Source organism: Rhopilema esculentum, chromosome 3 (assembly GCF_057945365.1).
Source record: "Rhopilema esculentum isolate cy_ngs chromosome 3, ASM5794536v1, whole genome shotgun sequence".
Lineage (NCBI taxonomy): Eukaryota > Metazoa > Cnidaria > Scyphozoa > Rhizostomeae > Rhizostomatidae > Rhopilema > Rhopilema esculentum.
The window spans coordinates 8,308,831-8,325,094 of record NC_142817.1 but is presented as its reverse complement, the minus strand read 5'-3'; the positions used below and the strand labels follow the sequence as shown (position 1 = coordinate 8,325,094).

General features: G+C 37.4%; 1 protein-coding gene across 4 annotated transcripts; it reads right to left on the bottom strand.

Annotated features, from left to right (window-relative positions):
- Nucleotides 1-46: 46 nt before the first annotated feature.
- LOC135692900 (uncharacterized) lies at nucleotides 47-15,917 on the bottom strand. Of its 4 annotated transcripts, XM_065211236.2 has the most exons (10): nucleotides 13,497-15,917; nucleotides 11,298-11,353; nucleotides 8,406-8,903; nucleotides 7,385-7,623; nucleotides 6,429-6,635; nucleotides 5,388-5,641; nucleotides 4,364-4,626; nucleotides 3,893-4,034; nucleotides 3,014-3,140; nucleotides 47-1,913 (listed from the first exon to the last, which is right to left on the bottom strand). In XM_065211236.2, exons 3-10 carry the CDS (start codon nucleotides 8,883-8,885, stop codon nucleotides 1,775-1,777), a joined length of 1,851 nt encoding a protein of 616 aa, XP_065067308.1. In that variant the 5' UTR covers nucleotides 8,886-8,903; nucleotides 11,298-11,353; nucleotides 13,497-15,917; the 3' UTR covers nucleotides 47-1,774. The 4 variants fall into 4 exon arrangements, with proteins under 4 accessions (XP_065067308.1, XP_065067310.1, XP_065067312.1 ...); XM_065211238.2 differs by lacking the exon at nucleotides 11,298-11,353; XM_065211240.2 differs by lacking the exons at nucleotides 11,298-11,353; nucleotides 13,497-15,917 and adding an exon at nucleotides 9,916-10,054.
- Nucleotides 15,918-16,264: the final 347 nt, after the last annotated feature.

The window sequence follows — 16,264 nt, the reverse complement described above, 5'->3', positions numbered from 1 at the left end:
CTCCTGAGAGCATAAAACAACAGAATAAGGACCCGAAAGAACATGATGAAAAATATATACCCAGTTGTAGATTTATTATCCAAAAATATATTACCCACAATTGGGTATGTATTTTTCATAGTGTTCTTTCGGACCCTTATTCTGGCATTTTATGCTCTGAGCAGTGTCAGACGAAAAAGTTTCTAGCCAATATGATATAAAAATTTTGCTTCTTTCAAAGCCATTTTCAAGTTCTGTACCCCAATTTCCATTAATTTCCTCGAGGGCACTCGGTTTGTCTAGGCTCCCTCTCTGTATCGCCACTGAATAGTAAGCAAGGAGAACGGATCCTTTAAGAATGTACTTTATCATAATCATATCAAGACTCAAGAGGTATCATTCTATTTTGCACTGAGTTATAAAGTGTACTTTTCTTGAAAACTGGGCAATTTTTTGTCTCTCTAGGGCATGGTTTATCTTTTTGTGTCGTAAGAATCTAAAAAAGAGTAATATTTAAGAAAAGTATTACAAAAGACAGAGGTTTTAAAAAATAAGGACTGCACTTTTTTCATACAAATTTTTTATTTTCATCAGAGTGTTTACAAGATTTTAATACTCTAACATTATAAAGGCAATAATTTAGCGATTTGAGCACGTAACAGATGAAGGGAGATTTATCTTAATTTTTTACAGATAGCATTGCTTTGATTCAGGTATCTATCTTACAGGAGGTTTTCAGTTCACTATATGTACTCTGAGATTTGTGTTGGGTTTTAAGTCTACACAAAATATTTTAAGTTTTCTTGATAAATTCAGAAAATGAATCCACTATAAGCATCCTTTTTTGGTCGTGGAAGTTACATTGCTCCTTTTCCTTTCGAAGCACTGCTTATATCGGCTATATACAAGTTGTGTCAGTGATGGAAAGAGGTTTTACCACTATGATCCAACATTTAGTCGTCTGCTAAGGCTTGAAAAAGTGTGCAAAGGAATAACTCTATGAAATCTGAATAAACTGCAAATATAACGTAGAAATACCTATATTGAAAGTGATCGAGAGACAATATTTCAATCTTGAAGGAAAAGGTTTAAAATGTCGCTTTATACTCGCGTTTTTTATTTGGATAATGCCCTCTGTACAAAACTACAATAAGGAAAAAGTTTTACAGCCTTTTAAATTTTAGTGTTCTTTTCGCTTAACGTTATCTTCTACTTCATTCTGACATAGAGATTTCCATCGGGGCTTATTCTTAATATTTTTGAATACATTAAAAGGGCAAAAACAGAACTCGTCTTACGCGGTGTAAACACGTTACACGGAGATATACGATAAGGTCAAACAATTTGGAAGAGGCAGAATTTTAATGCACTCATGCTAGCTCAATGTAAAAATGATAACGTTAATATTTGGTTACTAAAAAGGCTTTTTAAGGGAGAGGCAGGGGTGTCGTCCTAAAAGGTTAGGAAGGGGGCTGTAATATATAAACTGCTCATTCATGAAAATCCTACCTTCTTAACTTACTACCTAAGACAAATCGCCAATTTTCGGGAACCTACTTAACATATGTAAAAAACGTAACTAGGAAATAGCTCTTACGTCTATTTCTTATGTGAAGACTAATAGCATCTTTCCCTTGAAACGTTATCAAACAAGAAACTAGCGATGATAGCTTAATAATTTATCAAACACCTACCATATATATTATCAAACTTTGTAATAAATTTTCAGCAACATTAACAAGAGCCATAATATTCAAAAACACAATTTTATGTACATACTAGAGTTACAATATTATTATGTATCTAAATTCTCTTCATTAGAAAATTTTGAATGTTGTCCTTGGTCTGAAAATACTCTTGTCTTTAGCTTAGCGATTTCAGCAACTGCTTCTGGTGTAGTAAGCTTGTATCCAAATAAAGAGCTAGTACTGCCACTAAGATAAACAATAAATTCAGCGGTCAAAACTTTGTAAAAACGTAACTGTTGTAAAAGTTCGTGTCCAGTCCCCACGTGTTGAGGTCACGTGGTGCGATAGCCAGGGGGTATGTATTTTTAAATTAGTATACGCACGAGAGTTGGAGAAGTTGCTTACAAACGCTAGACGTTGCATATAATCAAAGTTCGTTAACGAAGTTGTTTTTCTTTATGTTCCTGCCCTAACTATACAACAGTAACGTTATTTTAAAAAAGGTAGTCAAGATCGATATTGTGCAGCCTAGCAATCAGTCTAGAACCATTAACAATGCCAGTTTCGGGAGAGCGGTATCCTCAAATGACCCTATTAATTTTTAAAAAAGTTTGTCACTAGCGAATCGTGGATAGCTTGTAGTTATTCTAGCCTCAATTATCATTGTTTTAATTTCACTATACGCAACCCAAACTATACTAGCCACTGCTATCCTAGGTACGGTAAAGTAAAGTTTTGCATAAACTCAATCTAGAGGTTCGTTACATTGGTAATCAAGGCTGGTAGATGCAAAGGCTTAAAGATCGACATTCCAGGCCATCTACAATGCCGCACCGACGGCGATTAGATCTTGCAACCCTACAAAGTTAAATGTTAACATCTCTGTTGCAGGGTTCAGAAAATGCTGCAGCCCTCCTTATTACGAAATTTTGTTCTAATTGCCTTTTAGAACAGAAATTTTCTTGTACCTTTTCAATTAAAGTTTCATATAGATGGAATTTAAGCAAAATCACATTTTCTTTGGTCTTTACACTTTGCCAGAAAAAAAGAATAGGTCAACACACATTCAAGCACAACGGTAAATTGCTCTCGCATCATATACTTTTGTCAACTGATGCATAGGCCTTCATCAAAGCTAATGTTTCATAACCTTCCTCTGTCTTACAGCCGTGGAGCCGTGATGTTTTTTGGATTCAGCTCTGCTGTTAAAGTACATATGCATCAACTTTGGTTGGAGGGAAGGAAGAAGAGGATGGATTTTTCAATACATGCATGCTACAAAAACATGTTGAGGGGGTTGTCTCAACAGCTCTGTAAAAGTTGGCAGATAATTTGTTGTGTCTTACTTTTTAATGAAATCATCAATTGACGAGCGTGCATATTTCCTATCTTCTGTAGCTTGCCCGGACGCTGCCAGTGTCGCCATCCGTGACTTCAATGACTTCTCCCGATTCTTCATCATCAACGTAGGATCTTTTAAAAAAAAATTTTAAAACATTAGCATTAGCAGTCATGACAAATGTCGAACAGTTCTGTCGCTTAAGCCACGTATTATCATAAGAACGAATAAAAGATTTTCCCCATGATGCATTGACGCCGATAATTTGGTTTAGTAAATGGAAATGTAAGCGATTAGCAGTGGTATGGGTGGCCTAAAATGTTATGCTAAAATATAATTTTATGGCCTAAAATGAAGTCGAGAGCCTCCTTTAGTAGGAATCAATGCACCAGCATATTACACAGCCAGATTGTTGTCCGTAGTTAAAAGTTAATTGTTATTAAGAGGTGTCCCTCAACAAAACTTTCACATTAAAACATAATCAAACTCAGTGAACACGGAGCATATCATTGATATGAAAGGGGCTGAAAAGTTTAGGGGCACTAAACTTGCAAAAGGGTAAAAGCATGCTTGTATTTGCATTGTTTTAGAAACAGTTTTGAAATTATTTGGGGGCTTATCTGGGCAAACTGTCCATGGTCCCTGGGCAAACTTACAACTCTCTCTAATGTGTATTCCATTGACGAGATGAAAGAAAGAGGCATCGGTTTCCTTTCAGAACATTGTTGCCGTAGAGTAGCTTGCTGCGAGTTCTCTAAAAATATTTGATAATTCCAACTACTCTCTTTTCTGATTGCCCCACACTTTTTGCGCTCTTGTTGGCTTTACCCAGTAACAAAAAAACCTAACAACGCTGTTAACTGATAAGAATGCATGAACTCCTTACCTTCTTGAGGAAAGCATTCACTATATATCCTAAAACACCTCTTTGTTGTAGGAGATCCTGGCTCGGGACTTATTCCTTGAAGAGCAGCTATTTGATTGGCTACTTCCAGAGCAGAGCACGCAACCATAGTGCCATTCCGCACCTAAGAATTTAATAGTTACAAATCTCTGAAACTTAGTCTTTCAAGTTGCGAATTTGAAAAAAGAGGAACAAGCAGATCTGTATTGGTCACTTTTTTAACCCTAAGCGTTAAAAACAGTACATTTACTATTGCTGAATAATTTCTTTATAGAACTTGTAAAAAAGGAAAAAAAGGATCTGAATTGGTCACTCTTTTGGACCTTGAACGTTAATAAACTGTATATTTACTATTGCTGAATAATTTCTTTATAGAACTTGTTATAAACACTGCCATTCTGACTTAGCTAACTCAGACACAGATCTAAACTATAATGATAAATTAATCCTTACTATAACCATATGGTCCACGTAATCCTCCATTAACGATTTGCATTCAGGTTTGAGCTTATCAAGCGGTGACACAAATCCCCTGCTCTCCATCAAATTAGTAAGCTCTGAGTTCCTGCTCTGCCAACCACGCGCAGCGGCTAAGATGACCCTTGCGATGTCTTTTGCACGCTTCAGCCTGCATTTGCCTGTTTGGTGCTGAAGAACCACCACTCCCTTCTGCACAAAATCTTCTGCCATCGAGCATTTCAATGGATCTTTTAAATCTGCAATAATAATGCATTTACATCTTTTAGCATGTCAAAAAAATGACTGTAAAATTAGGTGCTGAAGAAAGTTAAATCTTTGGGAAAAGCTGGTAGAAAAACTGTGGTAGAAAAACAGATCTACGTCATAACAGCGATCCAGAAGGGAGAGATTGTGGTTTACATTGCACCCTGGTGGTACTAATGTCTGGTGCAAGGGTAGTTAACCGTATATGCTTATGCTATAAATCTGCCATTAGGCTTCCACCTTTGAACAAGCCCAACCCCTCCTGGAGGATTCACTTATTTCTAGCGAAATTTTCTACTCCAGAGGATATTATTTCGCTGCACCGTCCCAAAAACTAGTTGATGCAGATAATTCTGGTAATGACGAAATCGGTGGAAAAATTAATTACTAGATTTGGTTACCCGCTGATTATCTGATGAAAAATCTTGACAGCTTTAAAATCTAATATACAAATTGAGCCCCCCCGTCGATTAAGCCCCCATCCAAAAATTAATTTTTACAAATAAGCCCATAGTGCGCTTTTCAAAGATTTACTGCAAATCTGTAATAAATTGGTATAGCTAGATTCAAACAATCGAACAATCAAGCAATCAATTAACTTGAATTAGCCACATATTTATTTAGGAGTTTCATACAAATGGGATTTTTAGTTAATGTTAATGTTAGGAAGTAAATGTTAGTCTCTCTGATCTTATCCAAGAAGTTGAATGTGAATCTAATGTGATGCGAATCTCAAAAACTCGTTTAAACGAACCTTCTTTGACAATAGGAGGCCACTCGTTTTCAAGATCCTGCAGCGCCTTCTTGAGGTTGATTTTTCTTTCCGCCCGTTCGAAAAGCTCCGCAGCGGCCCATTTCTCGCAATCCTGGGGTCCATTGGGAGATTCGCTCAGCAATCCCGATTTCATATAAGCTTTAATGTCCTTTGGGAAATTTTCTTTAATGAAGGAAAATGTTCTGTTTGCCTCTTGAGTTGTCACGTGGCTACACGTTACTACTGAGCCAATACTGAAAGTAGGAAATGCAAACGTTATTAAACAAATGTAGGCTGAAACTGCGGATACATACATTATTGTACATAAAAAAGTAATTAGCTTTTTTCTGTGCTATTCTGTCATCCCACTCGGTCTAAATCTTATTCATCCACCCCCGTTAGAAAGCGAAGGAAAGCAGTGGCAGACTGCAACTGTCCCAAAAGAATATCAAAAAACTTTGGTCAGTTCAAGGTCACTGATTTAAAAAATTCGACGTTTTACATGAAATTTGCGGCCTCGAGTCTCTATTAATCTCCCAAAATATCGCCCGTCTGTCAAAAAATCTCCATGAAACATAGTTCTTGAAATCAATGGCGGTATCAGAGGGGCAACACGTCTTCCAAGTTCTCGGAAGGATCAATATTGTATTTCATCTAAATTCGACGAGAAAATGTCTGATGATACTATGGCAAAGCAGTCTTTGTCATGTGATTCTTTGACTTTGAAACCACCTTTACTTAACCAAATGTTAGTTGTGGGCGTCCCTTTTTGGTAAAAAAGATGTTTTCTTACAGTAAAACTGCGTGGCCTAAGACTTTTATCTGCCCCATCCCCTACAGCTTAGTAGCTAGCGTTGCCACTGTTTGAAGGTACATTATTCTTAGCAACTTGAGAGAAGGCATCGTCCTGCAATGCTGAGTTATTCATACCAATCACAACATTGAGTTCGGCAACACAACATTCACAAGTATATCTTAGCTCATATGGAGTGATGGCCAAACGACACTACGACACGACATGATAAAAATCTGCGAACAAACCTTTGGGACGGCATATTTTTGCAGCCTTTGCATCTTGAAGACTGTATCAAAATTTGGTTCAAAAGACATTTGTACCGTGCCTTGTACCTATGTTTCATAGAGATGAGCCAAAGTGCGGCGTCATCAGCGGTTTGTGACGAACATCTCCGATACGTTGCTGGGATAGAGACAAATGGCATGAACCTCGAGTCGACTACGCGCACATCTCTGCAAAAAATTGCGTTGGGTTATTTTCTACTGCAACTTGTGAGCTGGGTAAAATGTACTTCAGGTTTACCAAAATTGTTGCTTCATCACGATGGAACGTAAACTTGCACACATTAACTAACAAACAAAACAGATGGACTCTTTTAACATTTTCTCTCCCCCTCCAAACTTGCAAATATGGGTTATCGCTGGCAGAAGGTGCATGCCCTCAATTTCTTTTGCCACAAAACATAGCTCGCTTGGAATATCATCATAAGAACTAGAATTAAGGCCCAACAGTTACTCAACAGGGCAGGATCTGTTCTACACAACACAGCGTAGTTAATCTCAGAGTCCAGAAAGTAAACTGGCAGTAAACTTCTACGGATTAACCAAAATTGATTTCCGACTGTCTAAAAATGCACTATGGGGTGCTTGCGGAGCGCAATGGCTCATTGTTAGCAATGAGTCTTTAAAATTCTTTTTAACCAAAACCTTCCTCCAAAATTTCTATTGTTTGTCAAACATTCCTCCGGTCAATGACCGTGCGACCGTAATGTTTTCTGGACTCTGGTTTATCTTTAAATGTATCAAGGTCAAAAGGAAGAATGGGAATTTTATTTCTAAAGGGTTGGGTGAGAGGAAAAGTGCAATTTTATTTAACGAGCTAACGAGATCTCAGGGGACCCTTTCTTCTACAAGAATCTTCAATATCCCCCACCCCCCTCCTCCTCTTCTAAAGCAAAACCATCAATGCATCTTATATATACCTATATGTGCTTCTATTTCGCATCAAAGCATCGACAACCTCCGATTCTCGTTTGACCAAACTACATTCTTTTTCAGCTTCTCGTCTCATTTTCAGGTCTTTCTTCTCCTGTAAGCGCTGTTCCAAGCCATCTTTGCCTCCGTATTTTGTTCGAGCAAGGAATATCAGGTCTGTTATTAAATACTCATACCCATTGCTTACGATGAGGTGTAAATCTCTCTCCGTCAAACCGAATTGCTCCTGGTGATTGAAGAGTAGTGGAAGAGTTACCAATTGCATAAAAAAATACTAACTAAATATTAGAAATAGAATGAATAGGGGAGCCCTTGTTATCTTTTGGTGTTGATTTCTCAAGCTTTTTAGCAATATCTAATTCTATTTTTGAGTCTCAATATTCTTAATTTTTTTCATTTTGAACCCAAGACTATTCTCAAATTATCCTAAAGTGATACAAGGTGAGACCGAGTGTCATTATTGTTTTAATAACTCCAAAGTTGGATTTCAAGACATATAGCGTGAAAATCGCATTTTTCTGCTTTCCAAATAGATCAAATAAACAAAAGACTATAATCTTAGAAAAAAAGTATGGAGCAATTCCAAAACCTACTAAAGCTGATAGATTTTGATAAGTCTTTAAAACTAAAGCATCGTTTCACATACTTAAAGTATTGCTTTGTCATTAAGTATCCCAGGAATTATAACAAAACGGGGCTCTTAAAGAAAACCATTCAAATATTTCGCTTATTTGCTATCAAAGAAAATTAGCAAATTAACAAAGGAAGTAAGAAAACCCAACCTTCACTTAAGGTTTTCAAACAAAATCCGTTAAAAGTATAAAAAACCTGATAGAAAGGCGACAAAAATAATAGTAGCTAGAAATTTAGTGTCTACGCAACACATAAATCAAAATGAAAGGAACTTGACAAAAGACGAGAGCTCTTGCTGCTTTTTGAATTTCTGGAGGTGACAAGAGGGTCCAGTGCCCCCAATCTAAACGAAAAATGTCATCAAAGTATACCGACCTTGGCACAGCTCTTTCTTTTGTAAAACACAGGGTGACATGACTCACAGAGAAGAATGTCACGGTGTGGGTCTGAACGTCTGGCACAGCTTCTGAAGCAAACGACGCATTTCCAACGACAGCAAAGCCAGTAACGTATTGCTATTATTCGCCATTTACTACTGTCACTAGTGCACTTTCGCAACGCTTCGTCATAATAATATAGCGATGACGTAACAGAAGGTGACGCAACGCAGAGAGGTGTTGGTGTGTAGTCGAGGGTGAGTTTTCTGCACAGCGTTTTCCAAGCCTTCTGGGTTTGCTCGTGCAATTTTTTGCACGCACACGATATCGAGGAAAGAGATGGTGCGTCTAAGTGACTGAGAACGATTTCAACAATCTCCGTTGGAAGGTCTTTGAAGTAGCCCATGTTTTCTATCATTTGGCAATGAACGGCTGCCCTTTCCGAGTCACGTTTCCGCTTGCGAGTGATTGGAGCCATCTTTAAGATCTTCACGGCCTAAATGCAACAAGAAGGACAGTCGTAAAATATTTCGCGTGATTTTGTCCGAATGTCTTATTGACCTGCTATGGAAATTCTCGTAACGCGTTTGAAGAGGAAGGTTTCTAGGCACAGCGGTGTTCAAAGAAGTCTGAACCCATTAAAGTACAACAACAATTATTTTTATAAGATCAAACATCTTTTTTGTAGCACCCGAGGGACAGCATTAAGGAATTAAAACATTTAAGAATATTTTCGTGATCTCGGATGCCAACCTTCAGTTTTTGTCAAATTGAAGCTAAAATTATTGACATATGTAAATAAAATTATTGTGGAAATTTGATTGTGGTAAAAACATCAAACAAGGTCAAATGCATAATGCTTTATCAAAGCATAGCATTGATGCAATTAAACTATACAGCTTTAAATGGTCGCTGAACTATACCTCTTTCTTCGAAGGGTCATGAACGGTCATTGCAACTACAATGGCAAAATACTACACAAGCCAAAGTTTCTAATCTTTGTCAATCAACTTGGATATAAGGAAAGGTGACTATAGGGCCCAAGTCGGGCCTCAAAGTTTTACCCATGTGTACAGATCGGATCTCCCATTTTTTTGAGGAACATTAAGGGGTCTTCACGAGTCTTACTAGGTATTATGCATTCATGATCAGGTACTTCGATAAGTTCTGATCCGAAAAATAACTTCCAGCAAATATTATGGTTATGGTATCGAAGTAAATTCCGTTTGCAAACTGACAAGTCTTCGACGGGTCGATGACCACCCCCGATCACCCCCGAACAAATGCCATGTAAATCCCCGCATCTTTTAGCCTTATCCCATGTGGAAGCAGGGCCTAGCCATTCGAGGATACACTGGCAGTTGCCACTTGATATACTTACACAGCCAGAATATGTATGATGTTTGTAACATTGTTTATATACCTTTTTTCTCCTAAAGGCAGTTCTTAGACGGTGATGAGATGATAAATGCTTGTAGTCTCAAAAAAAAATTGAAAAACACCTTTACCCGGCCAGTCGTCTTTACAAGATGATGCACTGATGCACTGATGATCGACGAACTTCAATCCTTAAATGTTCCCTTGGCTGTGAAACAGTTTAATATGACTGCTTGATAATTATGCTGACACGCATTCTAAGGCCAAGGCAGTGTAGAGGAAGTAGGCCTGTCTGTCTCAGTGAAATCGAGCTCTCACAGCAGCAATGCGTATAATAGAACTACATTCACATTTCGCTCTTTAATCAGGCTATTTTCAATAGTTCTGTGTAAATAGGTTAGGCAGATGTAGAAGTACGTAGAAGAATAAAGGACGCGAGAGCAGATCGGGTCGCATATTATCTTCGAATGTGAATAGATGTAAGAACTTGGGCAGGTATCTCATCGTATTAGGACAAATGGGAAGCGTAAAGATCACTGGCTTTTCAAAGAACCTCTCCTTACTCATTCTTCAGTTCATAAGTTTTGTTTGAGAACCTGTTTATTGTTGACGCTCGTTTTACACGATGAGCGTAGCTACGGAAACTTTAATAATCAAACAATACAAAGCAGCAGTCCAGTGGAGGCCTTGAAAGTCGCGGGCGGGAACTGTTTTTGGTCACTTTGTCTCATGCCTCTGGCCTAAGCTAGGATACATATAAAAATAAACAAAAGCCAGACATTGCAACAACGTAATGGAAATTTGTCGACTAAAGTCATGGTAAAAGAAAACCATTTGATATGTTTGTTAGATATAAATATTCTCAAATAGATTAGTTTTATGTGAAAAATCTTCAGCTGCGAAATTATCGGCGCTTGTCCTGGAAGGTTTACTTAAAGTGACATTGCTGGCTACAGTCACATAAAATTTCATCCAAAATATCCAAAACTGGTTAATCTAACTTTGATCATAATCACATACTGCCTACAGTCACAACTTTATTTTCAAGTAACATTTGGTGTGACAATAAGCGTCCACTGTAGATTTACGGGTAGGGGTAACGAGGATAACATGGACGTAATGTTAATACAGCTTAGAATCACAATAATACATTTAAAAAATTGACAGACTCTGATATTGAGTTAAAGTTGAGCTAAGTTTCAAGTTTGGCCAAGGAAATATTTACAGAAAGACAAAAATCAGAAATACACTATAGTCAGCGAGGGCAGAAACATCTTTCAACTTTTTAAAACAAATTGTACCTAACGAGAAATATAAGAAGATCAAGAAATATATAAATTGTAGCGGAACTACACGAAGATCATGTAGCTGTATTTTGTATAATGGTGAGTTGAAGGAGTTTCAGAAAAATCTCAATTATCTTAAAGACAAAGCTGTATACGATAGGTCGATTAGATACATATCGATCCAAATTGAAATTAATGCCTATAAAATCAAACTAAAAGAAACTTACAAATTCTTGATTAGTTGAAGAACCGAGACTTCAACGCTGACTTTTCTTCAAGATTTCTGTAAATCAATGTATTGAAAGTGATGTAAAAAATCTGCAAAATATTTCCCCGTCGTGAGGTCAAAGACGAAAGCACAATTTCACGCCATGAGCACAAATCTTTGAAGTGATGTGGACGAACCTGCACGTCAGAACAATATCCAACCAGAAGCCCGAACGAACAGCGAACATTGAGCCTAATTACACACACAGTATGTTTAAGACAAGTTGGCATAATCGTTTTCCTAACTGCATGTTCATGGGTGGATCATTGTTCTGGTATCAAAGGAAAATAATAAAGAAAGGAAGCGTTGATGCCTTGGCCTTTATGTCCATTGACGAGGCGTGAACGCCTTGGTGTATAGCAAAGTATAGTGATAAAGACTATCAAAGGCAATTCAAAAGAATTATTCATCTTTCAAGTGTTCAAGTTTAGATAATAAACTGACGATTTCTTCGCACAGAGGATCTTTGACGTTTCCTGTCAAGGGGAGTGGCCATCAGTTCATTTTATGATGAAGTCTCACTGTCCTCGTCCCTTTATGATGATCTTTATTTCCTCATTGAATTTCAAAATGAAAATATATCGTTTTCAATTCATCATAAGGGATTCCCATTCATTCTCTCAATTAAAGAATAATACAGAAACCATTATGTTTATTTAATTATCATCTTAATAGAATCTAGAATATTTGCTTTCAAAATGTTGAACACTCGAATGAAATATCGAACACTGCCAGACAAAAGACGTGAAAATGCATAGAGCTTAGAAGAAAACGTAGAAATCGCAACGTCTTTAAAAGTTTCTTCACAAAGAGAAAATGGTTCCTCAATCTCCTTTCCGAAAGATATGCGGCTTTTGCAAGAAAAAGAAATAGTTATGCATTGTCAGATGCTCTAAAAATGCCACAGCTAGCAGCATCATGACACACTCCAATTCATGTCTCCAAATTAGCCAGTAACCATGTTTGCTTGATGATAAAAAGACCGACTTTTCAATTCGTTTCTATAGCGTAAATGATCAGCCACATCTTTCCCATGCCATGATTTTCCAACCGGTATCTTTGGAATGCTTGATGTATATTTAAGCTTGAAAAATAGCCTTTACTAATCCCAAATAGTATTTTCGACCCTGATCACCTTTCAGTCACTATTTCATTAACTATTTCCTGCAATTTCAATTACGTTGTAAGAACAATAAGGAAGACAGAGCCAGAAGCAGCAAAGACGTGATATCAAAAATGTGAAATGATGTCGTGGGAAATGGTGAAGCAGAATAACCTAATGTTTTTGTTACAGTGTCTGGTTACTAGTTGAGAAGTTCTCAAAAAAACAAACCAAATAATGAATTTCCAATTTTTCACGCAAATTTAAAATTTTTGACTAAAAGAGTATCATTAGGGGCTATGAACGTATATCCCTTTTTGTCAATGTAAACATTTTACATCACATTGCATTATCTAAGCCTTTGTCCTGATTGTGCATTCTGAAGCCAACAGTCATGGATAGAAGCACAAAAGCCAAAAGAATTTGTCCGTTAGGATGTTTATGTAAATGCATAACGTTTATATCATGTCAAAGAAGTAAACAAAGCTCAGGAGGTCACAGTAAGATACAATAGTAGGCTTTGAAACAGGTGACGGACTAGTTGCGAGGATGACAGAAACAGTAGCTTTTCTAATAGAACTGAAACTGATAAAGATGCTGTAAGTACACATTTGCATGTTTTGTTGATTGTGATGGTAACTCTTTGCTAGAAAGTCATCTTCTAAGGATTGCTTCAAGCAGCAAATTGATCAGCACGATTGCCTATCTTTAGAAACACATGTCAGAGAAAGCATTGCTGAAGGGCTTCACTGGAATACCAATGGAATAACACTCTTTACGATTGCTACAAATGAAGTTTTTGGCGGGATAAATCGTAGGAGAGGTGATGGTTTTAGATAAATTTTTATCCAAGTCTCTGCTCAAATTGCAGGATTTAGCACAACTTTTTTGCAAATTAGAGAAAATGATCACTTTTTCAAATTCGTTCTATTGTAGAACATGTTTTTCTTGCAGATTCTTAGCTACGACCGCTCCTCGTAAACGCTTTAGAGCAGGGAGAAAAATGTCATATGTGCAACACATTATAGCATTTATGTTCTGCATTTAGCTACTCACCAGTTTGCTTATGCATTACAACTTCGCTGCACTCTTCGATTCCTTGAAGACGATGACAATCAGCACTGTTTACTGAAGAACTTATAAAATGAATACAGCTAATGATGATGATACTTTGTGAGGTAAAGAAGATAGTTTGTGCTACATGTATCGTCGAATTTGCTGATATATAATTTCAAGATGCAAATCTATAAACTGTTTGTTATCGTCTTTATTTCGAAGAAGACTGACAGCAAATTAATCCTGTGGGCCTACTCTACAACTGTCTTGGATTGTAACATGAGAGGCCATGCTGTTGCCCTAAAATTTGCAATATATGAAAAATGTTTTTCTCTTCAATAAAAGTTGGAAATTACACCATTTGAGTGCTTATCAAATCACACAGGAAGCTCAATGGCTAGAGGCTTAAGCGACACGCTTCATTTACTCCTCAAGAACTTGTGCATGAACTCCATTGTTTGTTTCACACGTGAACAGAACCATTAACAAAGGTCTTGAACACCAGGAGGTTTTATCTCGGCACAGACTGGTTTCATCGCTGTCATCTATGTTTTGATATTTGACAGTTTAATATGACTTAACAACATTGAACGATTAGAAAAATCAAGAAACAATTAAGAAGATCTAGAATATAAGAGATAAGCTGGTACTTGAAAAACCTGCTTAAAGATAACCATACTGCATTGTTACAAACAGTCAAGTATATGAATCCTGATGTTAATGATTTAATAGATTTTGTCATCTGCAAATTCACATATGTTGCATTGTCATTTGTTGCATACATGTAATTGATGAGGCCTGAGTCTTCATTAGGAACATATATTGGTCCTCGACCCAACCACAAGTTTCTGGAGAACATTCGTATCTTCGTTGTGTCTTTTAAGTACAAAATTGAGTTCGAGCCTTGTGGGACAACACCTTTTATACAACGCAGATTGTGCAAAATTCTATAATGTTTGCGACATGTTTCAGATAATTGGCAGAGCCCGGTCGTCTTTTCATCTAGCAGTTTTGGAATCGATCGACGAACAAACGAAAAAGCCGCCATTGCATGCAACTTCTTGTGGTAAATTGACTTAGCCAACACAGCATGCTTTAAGTGAGCGAAAGAAATCAGTGGCCATCTGTGTGCATGATATGTCAAATTTTATACTTGCTTTGCAAATATATATACTTTCGAAAGAGCTTGTGTCATGTTAAATACGCAAAACAATTTCCTCAATCTTCAAAAGAAGCCATTTTGCAAGAAAAAAGATATAAAACTGCCTGAATCGGTTCTAGGTTTTCCTCAAGGAAAGCATCTACCAAGAAGCAAATTTGTCAACGCTTTGTTCATTAGGACAAAGACAATTGACTTTTTTTGGGAAAGGCTGGATACACACGGAGCTTTCTTAATGAAATCTGCATCAACTGTTCCCAAACCAAACAGTCTAAAAAAAGCAGTAAAATATGTTCAGTGATTTTCTTTTCCTTTTTTCCACTCGAGTAGAATAGCACGCACTAAGTATTGTATTTTTGTATATATGATTTGTATAAGTCATTTGTATAAGCCACTCGAGTATGATTTGTATAAGTCATTTTTAGTAGTTGCGGTACAACACATGCAAAATTCAACGCTAAGCTCAACGTGCGCTGTATGTATGGCATCTTTGTTCGCCAATATATGAATGATTGAAATTAAAAAAAGTTAAGCTTTGTACAATTTTTTGTGCGAAAAAGCGGCGAGTTCAAAACATCTCATTTTCTAATCCCCACAGCATCGCCACTGATTTCGAAGAACAGGTTTAAATGCAAAAGGCTGCTGGGAAAACGTAGTAATTAGTTCGCCACATTCAGCGAGCCTCATCTCGAAGAGCTGAACAAGTGTAATACGAGGCTTCGAAAAAGTGCATGATACCCCCGTCGCAAACCAGTCATATTCATTAAGACGCATGAAAATACAATGATGTGTAATTGAGCGTGGGGGAGCCTCAACAATGATGATCACCATACAGTTAAAATTTTTGGAACTATTTAAAACTCGTTTCTGCTTGATAACCGGTCATGTGTTTAAATGCGAATAAGCAGAGTAACAAAAAGCAAATGTGTTGTTCATCATGCACAGCAATTTTGACTGTTGGCTCATCGCAAAGAGATTTCTGGATTTTATACAATAAACCCGACCTACACCGGAATGCATATTACGCATATTACACCGGAACAAACAAAGCTGGAATTTGTTTAGTCTAGCAAACGGACTACGAACAAGTTTTTCCGCTTGGCACTGAGATAGAATTTTTGCTGAAATGTTTTACAAAACTGCCGTGATCCTAAACTTTTTCAATATAGGTTCGCTCACATCACTGGGCAACAAAGCACGGGGCAAGTGAAATACAACCTTTAAAGGGTTATACATCACCAGAGCAGGGATGCCGGAACACCCTTTGATGGGGGGGGGGGGTGGGGGGGAGGGGGGGATGGGGATGAGCTCTAGACCAATTGGCAAATTTTTTGTGGTCGTTTTCCCCCATTTTATTTGATACCGCTACCTAAATATCATAGTTCAGCAAAACGTGAAGGGGCTATAACCCCCCCACCCAGTCCCACCCTTTCACCTCCGGTGAGCCTTCAAAGATGCGGTGCTTTGAAAAGAACAAGGGACATTTGAAAAAATATGAAAAGCTTCATAGCAATATCCTCTTATCATGGTATTTTTTCGAGCAGCCCCCACTACCTGATCAAGCAACGCCGCGATATTTGGTAACCATCAATAAATCATATCCTACCAT